This window comes from Cyprinodon tularosa, unplaced genomic scaffold (assembly GCF_016077235.1).
Source record: "Cyprinodon tularosa strain WSP-4 unplaced genomic scaffold, ASM1607723v1 ctg564, whole genome shotgun sequence".
Taxonomy (NCBI): Eukaryota; Metazoa; Chordata; class Actinopteri; order Cyprinodontiformes; family Cyprinodontidae; genus Cyprinodon; species Cyprinodon tularosa.
In genome coordinates this window covers 390,200-411,415 of record NW_024039301.1, presented here as the reverse complement: position 1 = coordinate 411,415, position 21,216 = coordinate 390,200, and the positions used below count along the sequence as shown (strand labels likewise).

Here is a 21,216-nt window from a genome sequence, read left to right as displayed (position 1 = left end):
CAAATTTATATTAAAAAAAACAGACATTTTAATTTCAGTAACTTTATTTTACAAAAAAAAAGGCAATAACATAAAATCCTGATTACAGAAGGGAAACAAGGAAGTTCTGCGTTATCTTTGTCCACCAAAAAGCCATGAAGCTGAGCTTTCTGTTCGACAAGAAAAACAGGATATGACAACAACAACAAATCTAAAAGATGCAATCAATCAAAGGTTCTCCATTTTAGCAGAAAGTCCCTTTTCCTTTCCACAACCCTTCATTGAAACATGTGCAAGGCAGAATATTAACTTCTCACAAAAATAAAGTTTATGTTCACATGGATTCCCTTTAGGTGGAAAAAAATGCAACATAAATAAAATCTTTAGCTTATTTATTAACAAACACGTTTATTAATTTCTGGATTTAAATACTTTAAAACATCAGTCAGTAAAGGTTAGCCATGAACAGAAGGTTAAGGTTTTGGGATGTTTACTTAGGGGGCATTGCTTATTTCAAGTACTTTATAGATGTGAAATACCCCCATCTGCTGGTCAATGTTTGTACTGCATTTTCCCTTAACCCGCAGAACTGATCAGAAAAGCGTTTTTCTCCTTCCTCACAGTCTGAAGCTGACCTGTCTAATGAAGAGATAAAATATTTTCTGTTTAGTTCAAAACTGATCAGCTGAACCAACTAAGTGCAAACTATACAACAAACTTTCATGAAAACAGTGCTTGCCTTTAATTAAGGCCTCCTATTCTTAAAAATATACAAAACACAAAGACCTGAAGAAACCCTCCTCGATCCCTTTTGTTTTTGTCCATCTTATTTCAGGCCTTGCTTTAACCAAGACCCGCCTGTCTGCTGACAGATGCATGCTGGGACATGTAGGCAATGTTTTTCATGCAGACACTTTTGCCACAGCACATGGACGGTAAATTTATGGTATGTTAATATTAAAAATCAATCAAACACTGTTATGTTTACAGGCATGGCTGGACTACAAAATCAACCTGGCAGTATTATGTTATGCTGTAAGTCGTCTAAATAGTGTTTTAATGTAATTAAAGCATGTTGGATCACTCCTCCACTGACGTCGAACGCTTAAATTTACAGGAGATGGGATTTAAGTTTACAAGGATGCAAGCAGGAATGATACTGTTCAATATTTCTGCTCACCGACCACAGAACAAGCCCTTAGAAAAGCGAGACTCTGGATGCTCAGATGAAAACTTACTCTGTCGACACTTTACCAACCTTCTAACAATTCTCTCTTCCTCAAAAACTCTCTCATCCTTTCTGATCGACTTCCACAAACCCTCAAACACTTACCTGACCACTTCCTCCCCACTGGGTTTCTATGACTTTCTAAATGTAAAAATCCCAGATTTTTTCTACGCTCAACCTTCCAGAGTTTAATTTTAAAATCTAAAATATTTCAAATGAATTTAGGGAAGATGTTATTACTGCGGAAAGACGCTAAATATGAGCTGGAATAGAAACTATGAAGGAAGGAATTGAAAAAAACGGAGGGAAATAAGGACAAGGAAATGGGGAAAATACGTCAGAAGATGGAAAGAAACGCTTGACAGAAATGGGGTAGGACACAAGGAGGAAAGAAATGAGAAAAGGAAGGACATAGAGGAGGAGGTAAGGAATAGTATACAATAAAAAGGAAGACATCTCTTATTTGTGCAGCAAACTTACATCTAGTTCCACCTGAACTTCCAGAGCATCACAAGAGAACTACTGAAATGCAAACTCAATTTAAGAGTCAAGCAAAGGTCGAGCTTAACGGCAGATGAGTACAAGTTGTGCTTCAAATCAACCTCATTAAAATTAAGGACTGTTCCTCCTCCTCCTTCTACTCTCTTCAAAGCTAGAGAGGAAAAGAGTTGGGATTGAGGTGTAAACCTAGAGGATTATGGTATGAATGCTTTTAGTGTTTTGAACTTCTCGGAGGCAGAGAGATGGAGGCGAGATGTCGCCGTCGTTCTTTAGGGTTTCCCCATGGTGCTGGAGGGATAGCTAGGGATGTCGGATGAGGAGGCGCGGTAGGATTAGCGGCTGATTTACTGCCTACTCTGGCACCAATCATCGCTGGGAGACTCTGGTTACGCCTGAGGCCGTCCATCAAGCTTCCCCCGCCTGCTGACACAAAAGTGGCAGACTCTTGGTGCGGAGCTGCAGCGTCGGACTCTGAACCGTGCAGCACCTTAGCGACGCCCAAACGACGGAGTCTTTCTACCAGACCGACGCTAACCAGGTTGGCCTTGTCTTGGCCTGGCTTAGAGGATAGAGTAGCGGTTTCCTGGGATGGGCTTGGCAGGTCCGGGTGTGGGGCTCGGCCCAGCTTCAAACCGTACACGTCTTGGAGAAAGAGCTCAGCAGGACGGGAGGCTAGAAAATTATCAGGCGGGTGTTGGCGAGACTCTGAAGGCACGGGGGAGGGTGTGGGGGACTGGGAGGGGGAATTTGGAGGTGTGCCAGGCATGAGTCGTAACAGGGGTTGCCGTGGAGCACATCTTGGCGACAGAGTGGGGGGATCAGTGGAAACTTGTGCAGAGATACCTCTCTCCAGAAGCAGTTTGGCCAGCCCGCCGGGGGGGGCTGGAAGGCGTCGAGGAGGGAAAGAGTCTCCCAAACTCAGTCTGCAGGGAGTCACAGGGGTACTTGGACCGGTTCTCATGGAGCTGGGCGTATTGGCAAGAAGGGACGACTGGGAACTTAGGAAACCAAAACAAAAAGGTAGAGTCACCATCTTTAAAACAGTTACAAAGGTCAACATCCATCTAATCTTTGGAGAACTCAACATGGCCTCTTAATCTAAAAACGAATCTTATCTTTTCCTTCATGCATTAAAGTCGACTTACCTCGGTGTGACCTGTGTTATGTCAGTAGGGTGGAGAATACGACAGGTTGTAAAGGTGTAGGTAGAGAATGTGGAGCTCTCACTCTTCCCTGGGTTTTGGACTAGACACAAAACAAAGCTTGTTAATACATCTCCAAGTTATTATCCAGTATTTATGGATTTAGAAATTTAAACAAATACTTTACCACGAGAAGATGATATAGAGGTGGAAGTTCTAATTTGTGATTGGACTGCTGTTGTAGAAGCTTCCGGGATGGGGTGAGGCGACTGATTGGAATTTCTTGCCTGATTGGGTGTCAAACATAGGTCCAACTGGACAGAGGAGGAAGTAGAAGGCGCTCCGGGTGACGTTGGTCGGATGGAGGGTAAAAGCGCACTGGTGAGAGGTGCAACGGGGTGGTTTCTGTTCTCGGGCGTGGATGAAGAGCGCACATTGAAGGTTATTCCGCCCTCCTCCTCTTCCCCGTCGAGCTCCTCTTTACTCTTCTCAGTTGTTCCTTTCTCAAGGACTGCAATCCCTCGGTGCTCTTCGCCCTCCTCATCCTCTTCCATGTCCGACAGCCGAAACACGGCATCCTGAGCCAGAGGCCGGAATCCTTTGGTCACAACTCCAGGGTGTGGGTCTAAGATGGTGGCTAGGTGAGGTTTGGCGAGCTGCTGCCAGTGATGGAGCGTCAGGGAACCTACAGATGTTCACAATATTAAGAAAACAATAGTTTTCATTCACTCATTCAGTTCAGATGTGTACCAAACTAAAAAATACTATTACAAAGCCTATCAAACCTCTAACTATATTAAAAGTTGTAAAAATATTTTTTCGCAAATGCATAAAATTGTATTAAATATTACAACAACGCATTGCATTAAAAAAAAACTACATTCTTTGCTATGAAACTAGGCTCAGCTGCATCCTGATTACTTCGACCTGATTAGGGACCAGCTGTGCACAATTTGGTTGATTGAGACATCTTTGAAACTAACTTCTTCCTTTTCTTTTCCAAATCCTGTTCAGAGTACATATCAGGGTAAAATAAAAGCAGGAAATATGGCTGCAAGAGCAGATATTTGCTTGCCTTGCTAGCAAAACATACAAAACTAAGGAAGAAATGGAAGAAAAGATAAAAAAAATAAACAGGCTTGTCAAGTTTTCAAACATATACTAAAGGTGAGTTCTGGCTGTAATGCTGCCAAAGGTGAGCAAAAGCCAAAAATACATAATTATTTCAATCTTATAAAAGGTTTTATTTTGTTGTTTTAAAAAAAAGGGAAATGAGTTTAATACATTTAGACTAAAGCTTTATTGTAAAACAAGAAAATATAAAGAAATGCTAACATTAACACACTTACTTGTAAAGGCTAGCTTAAACAATAAGACAAAAGCCTTGAATATTATTTAAAATATAGAAAACCCATTTATTTTTTCAGCACTAAACACTTTTTACTGTAATGTAAACCTGTACTTCACCCTTGGCAGTTTTCTTCAGATTAGCAATTAGCACTTGCAAGTCTTGCAATTAAGCTAACATAATCCAGCTAATTTTAAACTAATATAGACTTTTAGATTATAAATACAATATTTTAGGAACTAATTAGTCTTCTAAAACTAAACTCTAAATAAAGTCAGTCAAACTATGTCTAGCTAACAGTTATAAATAATGTCTGCGTTACAAAGACACTAAAGTTTTTACTAAAAGCTAAATATTGAGCTTTTTATCATATATTCTGCACCGTAGGTCTTACACTTGAGACTAATTAATTTTAAGATAGGAAGTAAAACTAAAATGAGCTTAAAACTAATTTGCCTCGAAACAAATTAGAAAAATTATCCCCTTCAATTTTCATCAGAAATTATTGGGCAACAGATTTTAGATTTAATTTGTAAATATAAGACAATAGGAACATTTTGAAGCAGCATGATTGTTTACAACACAGTGATGGGATTATTTTAGCATCTTGCAATGTTTTCTACTTTAATCTTAATGATGAAGGCATTAAAGGCTCAACAGAAACTGCAGACGGCTATTAATCAAGTTAACTTGAATTGTTCAACAGTTCAGAGCTGCATATTACATCAATAGACATATTGGTGTTTATAATGCTAATTTTATAAATAAATTTTTTGAATGTCTGATAATATAGGCCAAGTTTTATAAATTATTTGACATGCTAATGTGACGTTAAGCCACTTGGGGAGATGCTCATGGCAACAGATGCAGTAAACTGGTTCAAATGACTTTCCACTAAATGAGCAAAGATGGGAAAGAAAGGAAACTTTAAAATGGCCATAAATCTAAGCTGACGTTGTCATCGAAGTGAGACGTAACCCGAGTCTCGCAGTATTTTCATGCAAGTGTTAAAAAATTTCATGAATTAAGCTTCTGTCTTTTTTCGTCTATAGAAGAAAACTATTACCGAATTTTCCGAACTATAAGACGCTACTTTTTTCCTACGCTTTGAACCATGCCGCTTATAACCGCCAGAGGAGGAAGTCAAAGTTGGAAATAAAAGAATAAGGGGCTAATTTTCATTTAGCATAAGAACATGCTAGCAGTAGACATGACGGAGAACAAATGTCCCGAATTCAAATATTTTGACATTTAAGGCCAGATTATATTCTGCAACCGCACATATCAAATGTCGCTTGCGTCTGGTCGCGAACCAGTTTTGCTGGTACGCTTCTGCAACGTCGGTCTGGAATTTCTAGGGATGCACAGCAGTTTCCCGCCAAAGCGCTAGAGGGAGCCTATTCGAGAACTCGCGAGAACTTCGGCGGATGGTCACGAGAACCTCTTCGGTGGCGCTGGCAGGAGTCTTTATTTTCAGAAAACATGTCTGAGGCATCGTACAAGTGGTTGTACTTCCGAACCTCCTCGATCAACCTTTCGTCGAAGTTATCCGTTATTGGCACCGAATCGACAAGGACGACCACACAGACAGCCGGAAAGCCATACCAAGGACCAATCACAGCTGCTTTTTGTCTGCGCACTTCCGCTTGAGGTCTGCGCGGGTTTTCGACCATCCGACGTGTAGTCAGGATTTTTTTGGGGTGCATGGGGCGCGTGTTCGCGCACAGAGGCTATGCGTCAGAAGTATAAATTGGCCTTTATTTGCCACATTAAAGCTGCCGAACCAATGAAGAGACTGGGCTCAACTCCTGCAGAGCTGAAATAAAGAGCTAAAGTAGCACATCTTTGAGTAGAAGCTCTTACTGCTGTGAGCCAACAAGCTAACGGGAGCTAGCATTCTTCTTCGTCCCTACTCTAGAGGCTATATGTAGAGCTCCCCCTACAGGTTTAGTGGGAGAAGCTTCAGTAGATATCAGCACCTTATAGCTTGGTGCGGCTTATATATGCAAGTTTCCATAAAAAAAAAAAAATTAATTTGTGGCCGCAGCTTATAGTGAGGTGCGCTCTGTAGTCTGGAAAATACGGTAATTGAACTAAACTAGTTAAAAGCTCCACCGCTGCATTTCAAACATGTTATGAAGTAAGTATTAAAATCATAAGGTGGCAGTTAATTCATTACCTTCCATCGGCTTGACGATCTGAAGCTTCTCAGGCAAGAACGTCTTGAAAACGGTGGAAGCAACTGTGAGATCGGAGAGGTTTGAAAACGAGGAGAGCACGCTGCCCATAGGGGAGCTGCAGCCACTGCCCTCCCCATCTGCTTCTGCCCCCGACAGGGTCTGCAGCTTCTTCTCACAATCCGTTTGAAAGAACTGGTGCTCAGACAGGAAGTTTTGTCGCCGTAAAGACAGGCGATGGAGAGCTTTGGTAAGGTCGTTTCCACCTGGCGATCCTGGCTGCCCCCTTCTTACCTCCTCCCTTCAAGCGGACATGCATCACCACTTTAAATATGTCATGGTATTTTGATGGCAGGTCAAAAAAGGTAATACTGCCTTACCCTTGTACAGACGGGAAAGGTTGGGCTGTCATAACTAAAGAACTCTGTCCAGAACCGGGGATAGGCGGGGCGGCCAGAGCAGCACGAGAAGCTGAGGCGTTAACCGAGCGAACAGTTTGAAAGACTCTCTTCTGGGAAATTCTGGGGAGATCAAATATGATACAATTCATTTTAAAGGGTTAATATATCATGCTTTTGCACATTTTGATTATATGCAGATGACACTGTTGTGTATGTTTAAGTTTGTAATAAGGGCTCAAACTGATCAAGTTGGCCTAAAGAGATGGAAGATGTTCTATCAAAAAAATTCTGTCCCATTTGGGTCTCCAACCTTTGGTCTTCAAAGGCGGTCTCCTCCTCAATGCTTAGCTCTCTCCTCATTGAGCCTTCAATCTCCGCTGCTAGCGATTCCTGAGACAGAATGGCGTTAACATTCCCAAGAAAGGGAACTTAAAACATTGCAATATAATGTGTATTTATTTCTAACTCGTATGTTTTCTTACCATGGGGTAGAGACCATAGGAGAGGTGTCGTCTCATCCCAGAGGAGGGGCTGCTTCTACTGCGAAGCTCTTTAATCTCCTCCTGTGACTCATGAAGCATTTCCACACACTCAGCGTTCCTTTCTGACAGCTCGTTTAGCTGCCGGGAGCACAAACAAGCACAAGATGCAGTCTAAACATTCAAATGTTCTCCTGTAAAAGTTATGCTTAATAATAATAATAAAATTCAGCATGAGTTGCTAAATCTGTACCTCTGCTGTTAGCTGTCTCTGAGCATCTTTGGCGGCCTGGAGATGGATCCTGAGCTCTTCTTTCTCAAGAGCCAGCTTCAAAGAACCGTCAATGGAGAACAAGACTTTAGATGTTTATTTATTTTCTGTTAAATGTGGTTTAAGCTAGGAAAAACCAGGTGTGCTCACCTCCTTTACTCTGTGTTGCAGCTCCACTATCTGAGAAAGCAGCTGAGCGATTTCCTCCTGGTGTCTGAGCAGCTCTTTGTTCTTCTGGGACAACTCATCGCTCAGAGACACCATCTGACTGTTGGACTCGCCTGAGATGAGGGAGAGCCATCAATACAAGGCAAAGCTACTGCAGTTTGATAGAAAACGGTTCAAAAGTTTGATTGCTTTTTATTTTAGACAGATTTCAAAACGCTTAATTGAAATTCAATGAAATGAGTCAACAAAGCACAAATCTGACCTTAATTATGTAAAAATTCAACTGTACACTGCTTCCTCAGTCAATCGCATATAATCCTTAGTAATAATTAAGTTTTTCTAGTTGTAATATCACAAAATAAGAATGATTTTGACAGCTCTTCTTTGTTAAAAGGCCTTAGGTGTGTGTGTGTGTACAAATGACTCACGAAGTTCCTTAACGCAGTCGCTGACGAGCTGCTGCTCCTTCTCCTCATACGTCACAGTATCCCTCTTCAGCTGACATGCCTGGAAGAAAAAAAATACAATATTTCCATTTCTATATCTAAAAAATATATATCTTGGGTTAAAAAAGTAATAAGATAGTGCTTTGACTGGAAGCTAAGGTAAATAGAGGGTTGGATAGAATCAGGAAAAATACTTTTCTTTGTAATGTTGGTTAAACTGTACCTCAGACCTCAGCGCCTGGTTCTCCTCCTCCAGCTCTTCCAGCTTGTTCTGCAGATGCTCCAGCTGGCTGAGTGTGGCGGCGGCGGTCCCCCCCAGCAGCTGAGGTGGCTGCTGGGGGGTCGACATGCTGGAGTCTTGCTCACCCTCCTCCGAGGCACTGGCCACTATCCGGAGGAGTTCATCCTTCTTGGTTAGCTCATGCTGGAGCTGGTTAACCTGGAAAGGAACAATAAAAATGACTCAGAAGCATATTTAGGGCAAGTTTAAGCATCTTAAAAAGACATATCTTTAAAATTCTTGGTAGGAAAACAGAAATAAATGTTCTCAGACTATTGTGTTATCTATAAAAACAAGAAGCAATAGAGCTCAATCTGAGGCTAAGAAAGTATAGAATGTATAATATTTTCGTACCACTTATATATATTTTTAACCAAGGATTTCTTCTATTAATTCCTTACATGTTTGACTTGCTGTATTTGAATATATATGCATTATATAGATCAGATTAACTGTGATAAAAAGACCTTTAATTCATTGAAAGATTTTTTTGTGGCCTCTTGCAGATTTGTATTAGAGTACCGCTTCCCGAACTGATCTAATTTAGTAACTTATCCAACATTTTAAGAAGAGTTGATTGGAAAAAAATTAATCATTAAAATTAATGATACAAAGGACTGATGTTAAACTTTGTGGAAAAATAAGCACCTGGTCTACAGCTTGTGCAAGCTGCTCCTCCAAGGCGTCATTTCGTTCTTGCAGCAGGTGGTTTCTCTGCAGAAGCGACTGGCCGATCCGAGCTGCAAGCTCCAAGTCTCTGTCCCGCTGTTCAATGAGACGACAAGACACTCAAGAGTTCATACGCTTAACGGGCTGCAGCTTTGTTTAAAAAAAAAAAAAACAAGGGACGCATACCTCAGCTAAAAGATGTGTGACCACTTCGATGTCATTGTACGTCTTGGTCATCTGCTCCATTCGATCGGAACTGAGGACTAAACGAGGAAAATTAAGCTAGATTTCATGTTATCTACCATGATTGCTGCAGCACATCAACCAAAATCTACACCCATGCAACTCAAACCAAAACTTTAAATTAAGAAAAAACAAGCACATTTTCACCCAAAACTACAGAAAGCAAATGGAATGCTAGATTTACTAACTACCTAACCAACGTACACTCAGAAAAATAAAAATAAGACGCCAAACCAAAAGTTCTATAAAAGCTTTTAAACATTCAGCAGATCTATTCACCTACTGCTGTTATCTAAAAGCAAACGAGCAGAAAACGGCTCCAAGCCTCAGTGCATCGAAAACATAAGCCACTGTCGCACACTGATGCTCAACAGGAAGTTGGAATAACAGACAGACAGGCAGGGAGGGAGGGAGAGCCGAATACCTTTGGAGAGACTCTGAGAGCCATGGTGGGAATAAGAAGCAGGATCCAAAGCAAGATAAGCTACAGAGAGGCGGAGGAAGGAAAGGTTACAGTTTAAGAAGCGTGTTTATATATGCAGCGCTTTGCAAGTATTCATAGTCCTACATTTTCTTTTCTCCACATTTTAATAGTGAGAGCCAAACACAAAGTAGAGAATCACTGAATAAAGGAAAAAAAAAGAAAAATAACAAATCTGAAAAGTGTGGCATGTACTAGTAGCCTCAGACTCTTTTGGAGAAATCAGATTAAAAGAAAATCTCACAGAGCTCTGCTTAATCCATCATCAGAATATGGGATGCTCGGGGACCTATGGGGGAGCTGCAGAGATAAAACACTCAGCAAATAGGGTAAGCTACTAGTTTTGGACAAAGTCACTACTGTAAGAAAGTTGTAAATATCTAGGAATGTACTTGAAGTTTCCCACAAGTCATGTTGGGGAACAGATTCCTCTAAAAACTAAACTTTTTGACTATAAAATTAAATTACTAAAAGTGTCCCACAGGTGGCGGCAGCATCATTCTATGGGGGTTTATTTGTCTGAGCTAACTCTGGGGTTTAATATGTTAAATATAAAAACTTTGTATCTGGAATCAGTTGCTGCAATAGAAGGTGTTTGGATTTGGTGGCCTGAATAAAAACTGGTTCAAGTCTTGGATTTAGTTTTCTTAAAAGAATAATTTTAAAAATCATGAATTGCAGTCCTAACCATTAAATACTACCTTTTAGTTTGAGTAAAATACCAAGAGTTAAAACTGGGGTGAAAGAAAATTGAGGAAGGTGACGCCTGCAAAGCACTGTCACAAGAGAATTCAACAGAGAAAAGCAGTAGAAAGGGAAATAAACAGATATAAGGGGGGCATAAAGTTGGAGAGAGAAGCAAAGAGTGAGAGGAGAGACTTTAATACATCAGTTTTTAGGCACCCTGAGGATCTAATGATTAGTCTGATCTGCTTTTAGCACCTGAGCGGGTCTCAGCCGGCTGCACAGACAGCTCCCCCAGTTCCACCTGTTTAAAGAGAAGCAGCAGCTCTGATCACTCAGTCGGAGCGGCCAGGCATCTTCCCAAATCAAGCCTCGTACTTCTACAACGATAGACTTATTCTCTTCACTTTCCTATTAAAATACTTTTCCACTGATTGAATAACAAACATAGTTGACACAGTTTCAGGATAACGACTCGAAGGATAATTAAGTGCAAAGAGCAGCAAAAGATCAGATCTCCTCCCCCATGCTCTGCTAATGTAATAAAAGCCTTTAAGCAGACATTGAATCTAAAGAAGTGATGCAGCTGCTGAAAACAGACCGGGGCGCCCATTCAGTAATTTGAGAGCCTCCAACGACCTCTGGGTCCCGCTGCCCTTTCCTCCAATCTCAGCCGGCTGAAGATAACCCAGAAAAACCGGCTCCAGCGTGTGCACGGGAATATCGCTTTACCTTGCGGCTGGAGCGTATCGCCGGGCTTACAGTAATCCACATCCATGCTACAGTTTTGATCATATTGACTTGCAGGAATGCTCCCAAGTGTTTATTACGTTTACCTAGAAAGTTACATAGAAGGAAGACAACTGGACTTTGCCCACAACACGTTGCATAACCGAGAAGTTAAACTTCTTACATAATGAGGCGAGTTATTTAGACATTTATTACTTTTATTCTTCCAATGAAACGTCGGCGCTTTGGTGTTACGGCAGCTTGGGCCTTTGGTCCAATAACCCAACATTACGATGCGTTACAGTTTCCTATGGTCGTATAGGAAACCAGTCATCAGGCCATGAAGCAAAGGTTGAATCTCAGTCACTCCTGAACTAACTTGATGTTTTGGTAAACAGTTTGAATTCTTCTAACTAAAGCTAGTGATTAATGATGAATCTTAAATGTGTTGCAGTCAGATTCATAAACATTCTGGGTAGAACTTTAAGATATTGGAGATACAAAACGGATTCTCTAGACTTTGACTAGGCCATTTTGAAACACTGTAGCTCTGGTCGCCGCCTTCCAACTGGATTCCATCCAGGATTTTCTTGCTTTTCTTAAATCAGTTTCAATTACAAGCTTCCCTTCCCTGCTTAAAAAAAGAATCTCCACAGCACTATAATGCCAACACCTTGTTATAAAACTGGCTGCAGTGTGGTTTTGACCAAAGCAGTGCATGTAGGCTAAAAGTTTAATTTTGGCTCCAGCTGAACACACTGGAAAAACAAGCTAGAAATAAGTAAAAATCTCCTAAATTAAGGGTATTTACCCTAAATTTGAGCAGGTAAATGAAAGTTTGCCAATGGAATGAGTATTTTTACTCTTAAAATAAGATAATTAGATAATTTGCACTTGAAATAAGACAATGGAATTGTGTTTTCTTATTTTAAATGCCAATTGTCTTGTTCCATTGGCAAAATGTCTCTTTTACCTCTTCAATCCAAGAACAAATGCACTTATTTTAAGAAAAATGACTTATCTAGATTTTGATTTTTTTCCATTGCAAAGCTCCTTATTTAAAACCTTTGCCCAGCTCTCCTCTTCTCTTAACAGTATGTTAAAATCATGTAAAAGGGTATGAATACTTTTAAAATACACCGTATTTAGTCAAATTAAAGTATGTCAGGAAGTCACAGCCTCTTATTTTTGTCTCTGCATTGACGCATACAGCATACCGAACCTCTTTAAGAGCTATTAATAGACCAATGAGGCAGATATAAACTGAAACCTGCTGCAGAAACTTTACAATATTTCATCTAGGGCTGCAACTAACGATTATTTTAAAAATCGATGAATCGGACGATTATTTTTTCGATTAATCGATGAATCGGACAAAAAATATTTTTTATATTAACCTCTTTATTCCAAAATAAACATTTTAGACAGAACAAACAAGCACACAAGTACAGGTTGCTCATTAACTGTACTGGTGCAATATGAAAAATAAATATTTGTGTTAAAACTACGCAAACTTACATGAGAAATGTAGCTGTACATCCACAAAATATAGGCTACTTTGTTTCATAAAGCGCAAAAAAATACTTTTTTGTTTTTAAAGCCCCTAAGGGGTTCAAACAATAGGCCCCCCATTTCAACAAATGAGTTTTTTTTAGACTAGAAGAGTTCGGCCTTTTAAGACAGGAAAGTACAGCAGTTAAAGTTGCTACTTGAGAAAATACTGAACCATAGAGATAAAAATAGCCCTGTGATTCAAATTATAAATTGTATTTGGAATAAAAATGAGAGAACTAGGGGTGTTAAAGAACACATCCTCCAAAGACAGATATTTACATGGGAATGTGGCAAATATAATTAATTGACATATTACTGATCTTGCTGGATTTTATTCTGCTTTACTTCCATAAATTGCAGGATCTTCTTTACTTTATCTTTGCCAGAAGATTTAAACTTTAAAAGCCTTGCCCTCATAATTTGCAAGTTAATTTATTTATAAAGTAAATGTAAACGCTGCTTAAGCTAATTCAAATGAAATTAAAAGTAAAATAAGTAGCCAACCTTATCCCTGTCTGTAACCTACTAACACGGTAAGGAAAGCATCAGATGAGCTACCTGAGAAACTAACGTAACGTCTCCCCACTTTAAAACCAAACAAACATGGTGGTTCCGTGCCATGTTAATTTATTTTGAAAAAAGTTGCATGTTATCCCTTTTTTCACTTTACAAAGCGCAGGCTATTTTAATTATTGTGATCAATTTGCGCCGTCAATCCCAGTGCATGCGCGCCTCATTTGCAGTCTGGACGCTGAGGCTTTGACTGCAGCGCTGAGAGGGACTCCTGCGGGAGCGGGGGGAGGCGCCCCACGGCAGAGTAGGAACGATACATGCTTTCACGTTAGAGTCTCCAAAAGCCGCCAGTGACACCGAAAAAAAGTCGCCAGATTTGTCGCTAGTCGCTTTTTTGAAAAATAGTCGCTGGAGGGGTCTGAAAAGTCGCTGAGTTGGCAACACTGCACCTGCGGCGCTGACTCGCTCTGCCATATTTTTTTTTCTTCCTCTTTCAGTCAAGAGGCAGTGATGACGGCGCGGCGGATGACGCAACAATCGCGCGACACAACTAATCGATGATCAAATTCGTTGCCAACGCTTTTAAAAGTCGATTTTTATCGATCTTATCGATTCGTTGTTGCAGCCCTAATTTCATCCAAACCTTTTTTAGTGTTTAGTTGCAGATTATGGTGCATTTTAAAGCACAGCTTTGTAGCAGAATGGAAAAAGGAAGCAGCCTTTTTTTGAACTAGAAGCGCAGTTCCTGCTCACCAGCACTTGGTTGACTGTACAGTAAACAATGCCAAGACTCACCCTACTTCCTTTCTCATGGCCGAAGCGTTTCTTTCCATGCTCTCCCTGACCTTGCTGAACATAAACGCACACACGGAGAACAAACCAGCAGAGAGCTTGCTGTGCTCACCTTCCACGGCGACGGCATCATAAACCTCTTCATTGCGTATGTTTAAACCCGGCATGCTGCGTCTCTTTTCTCTACTGTCCTTTCCTCCCGTCTGTCCTCCCAAGAATCCCCCCCTCCCCTAACCTCCCGCCATTTAGACCCGGTCTCGTGACTCTGGCCCTTGTGCTACACTCTGCCAGGCTCAGTGCATTCCTCTTTAGTTCTCACACACAACAAGGCAGATGCAGAGATCAACTCTGTGTCGGATTTTATCCACAACAAAAATCCCTCCCATTTTTAACGAAACAGGAAGTAAGCCCTGTAAAATGAATCCATCATGTGCAAGATGCCCCAAGAACCTTGTTGATGAATGTTGATGCACACTTACTCATGTACCGGAGAGTCTCTTCAGCCAGCATGGGGGAGATGGAGTTAGTCTGAGCGGGGGCTTCATCCGGAGAGCAGCTCGGGGAGACCACCCAGTCCTGACTGTCGGACAGGTACAGGGAGCCGGAGCCGGCCGAGCAGGAGCCCAGAGAGCTGGAGGTGTAATGCCTCCCGCTGCTGCCCAGCCCCTCATCTGGAAGCCAAGCAGACAATAGAATAATTAAGCTCCTGATTTTAAGCTCTTTTTATTTGTCAGGTTGTTTTTTTTTGTCAAGAAGCAATTGATTAATTTCTTTCTTCTTTGAGTTCTTGGGATCTGCTGATGGAGGGCTGCAATGAGCTCCAGCTTTCCTCAATTGGTGGTTGCAGGCTAATCAGCGGGTCGAACCATTTGTAATGGGAAGGGAAATTTGTTTAAATATTCTTAGTTTGGATAATTTTGTTAATTAGTTAAATTTAAAAAGTATTTAGTGTCTGGCCAGTTTTTATTTAATTAAATGTATTTGTTTATTAGTTTGTTAGTCAGTTACCCCCCTTGTGTGTCAACAGTGGTCTGATCAGCCACTATTTAACTTTCCCTCATGTCCTGTTTGTTAGGTTGTTAGGTCAGTTTGTGCTTTAGTTCTTTATGTTAAAGCCTCAATTGAATTCTGTTTTGTTGACCTCTGTTTTTGGGCCCAGTTTATCATTTTTTGAATATTTTTGGAATAAATTAAGACTTTTTTTTCAAAAGTTTCAGTGGTTTCCTGGCTGGTTTGTGCAAATCCCTCACAGGAGAATTGCAAAACAAAAAAAAAGACTTTAAATTCCAAAAAGAGGAATCTTCAGACATGGAAAAGATTTCTAAAGTCTTGTTCTCTTTGTGTTGCTCTGCAGCTTCAGTGAATGAATGAGTGTTTCCTCTGTTTGGGTCTGGAGCTGAACAAGCCAATGACCTTCCACTTGGGCAGATATGTGGTTAACTGGGACATGAGCTAAAAATAGCATCTGGTGTAACGACTAGACATACTGTACTAAAGAGAGGCAGGGCTGTTAACACCAACGTGTGTCATGACTCATGACGTGGCAGTGGATCCACAAGAAAAGGCAAAAACGTAGGAAACCTGTACGTGATGACGAAAACGGATCCTCACCCGTCTCCGTGCTGGACTCCTTCTTCTGCACAGCTCGCGTTTTCGCTTCAAACATGTCTCGTCCTCAGAGGGGGGAACGAGGGTTCCCCGCTCCAAAGAGCACAAAGCTGGACAAGACAGGAAGGCAGTCACTGCTGTGACATCACATCCTGATGCTGTGCTGATGGGCGGTGACCTCATGCACACCTTTACCTGCAACAGATGGGAGAATAATCCAGGGTTAAGGCTAATTTATGCTTCTGACGCATCGCCTCTGCAACCGTCAATCCGTCTAAAAAAAATCCTGACTACGTGTCGGACAGTCGCAAACTCATGCAGGCCTCAAGCGGAAGCACGCAGACAAAAAGCAGCTGCGATTGGTCCTTGGTGTGCCTTTCCGGCTGTCTGTGTGGTCGTCCTTCTCGATTCTGTGCCGGGGAGCGCCATTTTTAAAACCCGCGGAAAAACTACAATGGACAACTACGACGAAAGGTTAATCGGTCCTTTTGCCAACTCCATTAACAGAACCTGTTCCTCTTCGATGTCTAGCAACTCTAGATTTATCGCTGTGACGGTGATATCTTGCAGACGCGCCATTGTTGTTTTGGAAGATAAAAGCTTCCGCCGCCGAAGTTCTCGCGATTTCTCGAGTAGGCTCCCCCTTGCATTTGGACGGAAAACTGCTGCGCGTCCCTAGAAATTCCAGACCAACGGCGCACAAGCATATCAACAAAAGCGACATTTGATGTGTTCGGATGCAGAAGTCTAATCTGCCCTTTAGGAGAACAGATTTCTCGGAAATAAAGTAGAAAGTTGATGGATTTCCTTTTTTTTTTTTCGTTACCATGAACCAGATGCTGATTTCTGGGTTCGGAAATAAACTACCACATGTCCTGCTTTCCATTCCCTATAGGGAATCACACAGACCTTAAAGAGTGGAGGACAGAAAGAGCATCTCTTTATAGGATGAGCTTCCCAATCACATAATTATTTGTCTGATGCAAATATGTGATGTTACAAATTTTATTTGCATTTATGGTCAAAATGCCACATATTTACACAAGGTTATCATTGGGGCTAAGACAATAAATTAGATTAATCAATTATTGAAATTATTGTGCGTGATGCTGTGACTTTGCGGGCTACCGTTGCATTGTGGGGAATGTAGTGTTGGTGCGGTTGTGTTGCACGCACCAACACTACATTCCCAGGTTGAAACATGATTGTGTCTTTCTTTTATTCACATTTTTTGTTGTGCTTTGCATGTTTGATTGGTTTAACAATTCAAGCTGGGCTTAAGTCTGTTGTCTGAGGAGGCGGAGCGCAGTTTCCGCAACTGCTGCGCGTAGGTGGCTGCGTGAAGCCAAAATAAAAGGAGCCTGGATGGAGGGAGGGGTGGAGCTGATTCTGCAGGTGATAGATGCGGACACACTGCTAAGCGAGGGGCAGGTGGGATCTGCACCATACTCTGATCGAGACGGAGCGCTGCTTAGGGGCGCGGACCTCTGCCCTGACTGTGCCGACTGTTTACCTCCTGGTATTCTGCTGCTGGCGTGAGGATCCCACCTACCCCTCGTTTAGCAGCGTGTGGTTCTATCACCCCTCCTTCCATCCAGGCTCCTTTTATTTTCGCTTCAGTCTTTTTGATTCTTTGGTCCTTTTTGGTATTGCTTATTTTGTTTAATAAACGCCTTTATTGAAGAACCTTTGGCTGAATTCTGGTTCCGCTGCCGTGATTCATCACTAAATTTTTTGGTGTTTTTTTGTGTGCCATAGATTTTTGTATTTTATTTTATTCATTCATATTGTTCAGTTCAATGGAATCAGGGAAAAATGCAGATAAGAGCCATGAGCTATTTTTTTTCTTATTTTACTATTTGAAAGCAGTGATCAGTAAGATCATAGAGCAGCACAGTAATGCATTTTCAGTTTATAATACATGCGCTTTCATTTATGTATTTATCTTAAGTTTATTATTAATATTATTATTTTTTTAAACAATGTGTTAGGTCATGGTTCAATAGGCTATGTTCATTTTAATATGTTTAACATTTAACCGATCCAGTTTTATCTTAAAAGCATTTTTTGCTGTTATTATCTATTGTACGCTTTAAATAAGGCTCTCGCTTTCTTAAACAAAAATAATTCCCACCTCATAGGCATCACCGGCGGTGCTGCACCATCTAGATGTGAGGATACAGTTTATCTGTGTGGGTTTGAGTATGGGGAAATAGGCTGACGACGGTCGACAGTCCTCTTTCAAGATCCTCTTACACAACAGTGATGCTGAAACAGCTGGCTCTGTAAAGGAGATTAAGGCACACAACCTTCGACTCTAAAATGCTGCGTTATATATAAGCCTTGGAATGGATCCAGATATATCTGTAGTTATGTTTTAAAAATACTTCTTGCAACTTTTAAAAAATTGGAGCTTTACATTGACTTATTTTTTAGATTTATCAATCTGGTCTGGTCTTATATAAAGATTTATATGTTTTTTATTTGACAGTATGCTGACAGGAAATGAGATCAGAGAGAGGGAAAGACATGTGGTAAAGGTAAATAGGAGGGAGTGAGAAACGAAGGAAGGACACTAGGAAGGAAAGGGAGGACAGGAACTGCCTACAAAAGTGTATGACGAAGGTAGGAGGTAAAAATAAACTGTCAACAACTCTCTGAAGTATTTTGGTTCAAAGTCATCCAGTGATTTATTTATTTTTTTTTAAACCAACAGAAGTATTTTAAAGCTTATTTATTTTGCTGTTACGCGACTAGAAGTGGGGTGCTGTGCTCAACTTTCTTAGTTTTAGTGAGGATATAGGCAGCAGCATTCTGGATCTAATTTAGGCAAACCTGTGGATACACCAGTGAATTAATACATTTGACTAAAAATGAACTTATAAATTACTTTTTCAACATCCTGCTGCGTTAGTCCCTTAATCTTGGAGATGTTCTTTAGGTGCACAAAGGCTGTACGCATTTAGACAAAAACACATCTGATCTGAGGTCAGCGGAGCATCCATAGAAAGGGGAGGCAGCAGGAATCGAGGAATCTGAACCCTGAGTGATGCGTTTAAGGTCATATCAAAGCATGTTGATTCATTGTCAAGCCCAGGCTTTAACTAGATCACTTGAAACCATTATATTTATTTTACAGTTTCCTAAAACATACACCAAAAGCTGCATATTTTTATTTACTTAACCCATTGTCTGATTTTCTTTTCCTTTTTTAATTATCTAAATCATCAATAAAAAAAAACTAATAATAGAAGTTTGTAAACACCTTTTTCATGTGAAAATAATTAAATAAACAACCCTCCTTTTGTTTATACAATGAATATAGTTAATTGAGATGATATACACATATTAAGAGGCAAAATAATAATAACATTGGTGAAATTAGGAGTGAAAGGGGAAGTTGTGGGGCCCTGATGGCCGTGTTTTGCCCTGCTTTGAACCTCTATCTCTTTTTTAAGACTGTTTCAAATCAGAAATGTTTGTTCATTTAGTTACAAAAAAAATAATTGGTTTACAGATAGTCACATTGTAAAATAAAAGCCCTTCAGTAGGCCTTTCAGCTGTAAACAAAAAGCTGGGCACGTTTAAAGAAACGCCTTCATCGAATTTCTTTCTAAAATAACAGTATTTTAATGTTAGACAGTGTTATACAGGGTTTCTATTACCGTATTAATGAGCTAAACGGGCAACAGTTAGAATCGGTAACGGTCGGTCTCGTGCGCCTCGACGGCAGATGGTCGGAACGTTGCGTCAGCGAGCAACTCCTCCGCGAGCTCAAACTGAGATTTGTTAACGTCTTTAGCGGGAGTTTGAGTCGTTAGAAAGCTTACCCGGTGTCGATATACTTCCACTGCATGTGGAATTCCGACGGTGAACAGTTATAGTAGCAATCCTCTCAGCGAAGCCTCAAACAATGGAGAAGAAGCATGACGCTGAAGTCGGCCTCAGATTTGTAGCTTTATGCTCGCCTCCTGAATTTAAAGGGTTATTCCGCCACATTATTCTAAGTGCAATTCTCTAAATCTAAAATATTTTCACTAAGGGGCCCCACACATGTTGTTCTAATGAAGAGGATTGGGGCCATTGAAAAAAAAAAAAAAGTTAACTGATTTTTACATTTTATTTCAGTATAATATGCGAAAAAAGCTAGAATTTTGACTTTAATCTCAGAATTCAGACTTTAATCTCACAATTCTGACTTTAATCTCAGAATTCTGACCTTGTTTTCAGAATTTTGACTTTATCTTTCAATTCTGACATTTCCCCTCACAATTCTGAGAATTCTGACTTTAATCTCTAAATTCTGACTTTTTTTCTCACAATTCTGACTTTATCTGGATAATTATTGGATAATCTCAGAATTCTGAAATCAAAGTCTGAATTATGAGAAAAAAAGTCTGAAATATTAGAATAAAGTCTGAATTATGAGAAAAAAATTCAGAATTATGAGAAAAAAAGTCTGAATTCCGAGATTAAAGTCAGACTTCTTAGAAAGAAGTCAGAATTATGAGATTTTTTTTCTCATATTATACTGAAATAAAATTTAAAAAATCATTAAATTTTTTTTCAGTGGCCCTAATCCTCTTCCGTATTGTTCACATCACACAAGAGAAAAATATTATTTTTATTTTTGTCTACTTAACAAACTAAATGCACAATTTTAAAGATACAAGCAACCTGGGTGCTTTTATTATCTTGTCTTTTTATCTGCTGTTCAATGAATGTCAATGCTTTGGTCAATTTGCCATTAAACCTTTATTTGAACTTTAAAATTAAAAAGGAGTGATGTTGTGATGTTCTGTGATTTTAAAGGTATAGTGGGGGATTTTCTTTTTCCATTTCCTCTATTTCCTCTCATGCACAATCACATCGGTACCAATGCTTTGGCCACATCATCTCATCCAGCATCAATGTCTGACCTAACTAATAAAATGCTCCAGTATGACCATAAATACATCTTTAACCCTGTAGATGCCCTTCCTAGGCAAAATGAAGCTGCTATTGCTGCATATAAGTCCATTATAACTGGTTTATTTTACTGTTTGTAAAGCCTTTTATAACACTTATAATACTCTACTCATATTTTACTCAGCTAAAGTATGTTGAACCCTTTTACCCGGTCCAAATCTGATGGATAAATTGTTTCTCAGATAGACGACACGAAGGAGGAAACATGGTTATATTAAAGGTTTAGTGGAGCGTTTTCTTTTTCCAGGTGGATCATCAAGATAAGTAGTCCTCCTAATTGTCAATCATTCTGTGGTGATATGTTTATGTAAGGCCGTCCTGCATGCTCGTCTCCGTTTTCACTTGACATAGCGGAAATATTGCTAATCTTTTTTTGGAAAGTAAACTTGTATGAACGATGCAAACAGAACGTGCACAAGGAAAAATGGGCTTGTGCACCCTCTTGCACACGTTTAATAATAATTGAATAATAATAATAATGATAATAATTTAACTTTATTAATCTCACACTTATCACTTTTCACTCTCTGCATTTAGCCCATCTCCTGGGCTGCC

General features: G+C 40.2%; 1 protein-coding gene across 2 annotated transcripts; it reads right to left on the bottom strand.

Moving 5' to 3' along the window:
* Positions 1-26: 26 nt before the first annotated feature.
* trak2 (trafficking protein, kinesin binding 2) lies at positions 27-19,654 on the bottom strand. Of its 2 annotated transcripts, XM_038305794.1 has the most exons (17): positions 19,524-19,654; positions 15,697-15,888; positions 14,565-14,756; positions 9,757-9,816; positions 9,276-9,352; positions 9,069-9,185; positions 8,364-8,579; positions 8,123-8,201; positions 7,677-7,807; positions 7,509-7,583; positions 7,259-7,396; positions 7,087-7,166; positions 6,756-6,896; positions 6,378-6,676; positions 3,038-3,535; positions 2,854-2,953; positions 27-2,706 (listed from the first exon to the last, which is right to left on the bottom strand). In XM_038305794.1, exons 2-17 carry the CDS (start codon positions 15,749-15,751, stop codon positions 1,920-1,922), a joined length of 3,045 nt encoding a protein of 1,014 aa, XP_038161722.1. In that variant the 5' UTR covers positions 15,752-15,888; positions 19,524-19,654; the 3' UTR covers positions 27-1,919. The 2 variants fall into 2 exon arrangements, with proteins under 2 accessions (XP_038161722.1, XP_038161723.1); XM_038305795.1 differs by lacking the exon at positions 9,757-9,816.
* Positions 19,655-21,216: the final 1,562 nt, after the last annotated feature.

Excerpts from the sequence above, each read along its gene's own strand:
- trak2 (XM_038305794.1), bottom strand. The coding sequence starts at position 15,751 with ATGTTTGAAGCGAAAACGCGAGCTGTGCAGAAGAAGGAGTCCAGCACG. Across the intron at positions 9,353-9,756 it reads CTCTCAGAGTCTCTCCAAAG|TCCTCAGTTCCGATCGAATG; the intron begins GTATTCGGCTCT and ends TTCCTCGTTTAG. Across the intron at positions 3,536-6,377 it reads GATCGTCAAGCCGATGGAAG|GTTCCCTGACGCTCCATCAC; the intron begins GTAATGAATTAA and ends GAACATCTGTAG.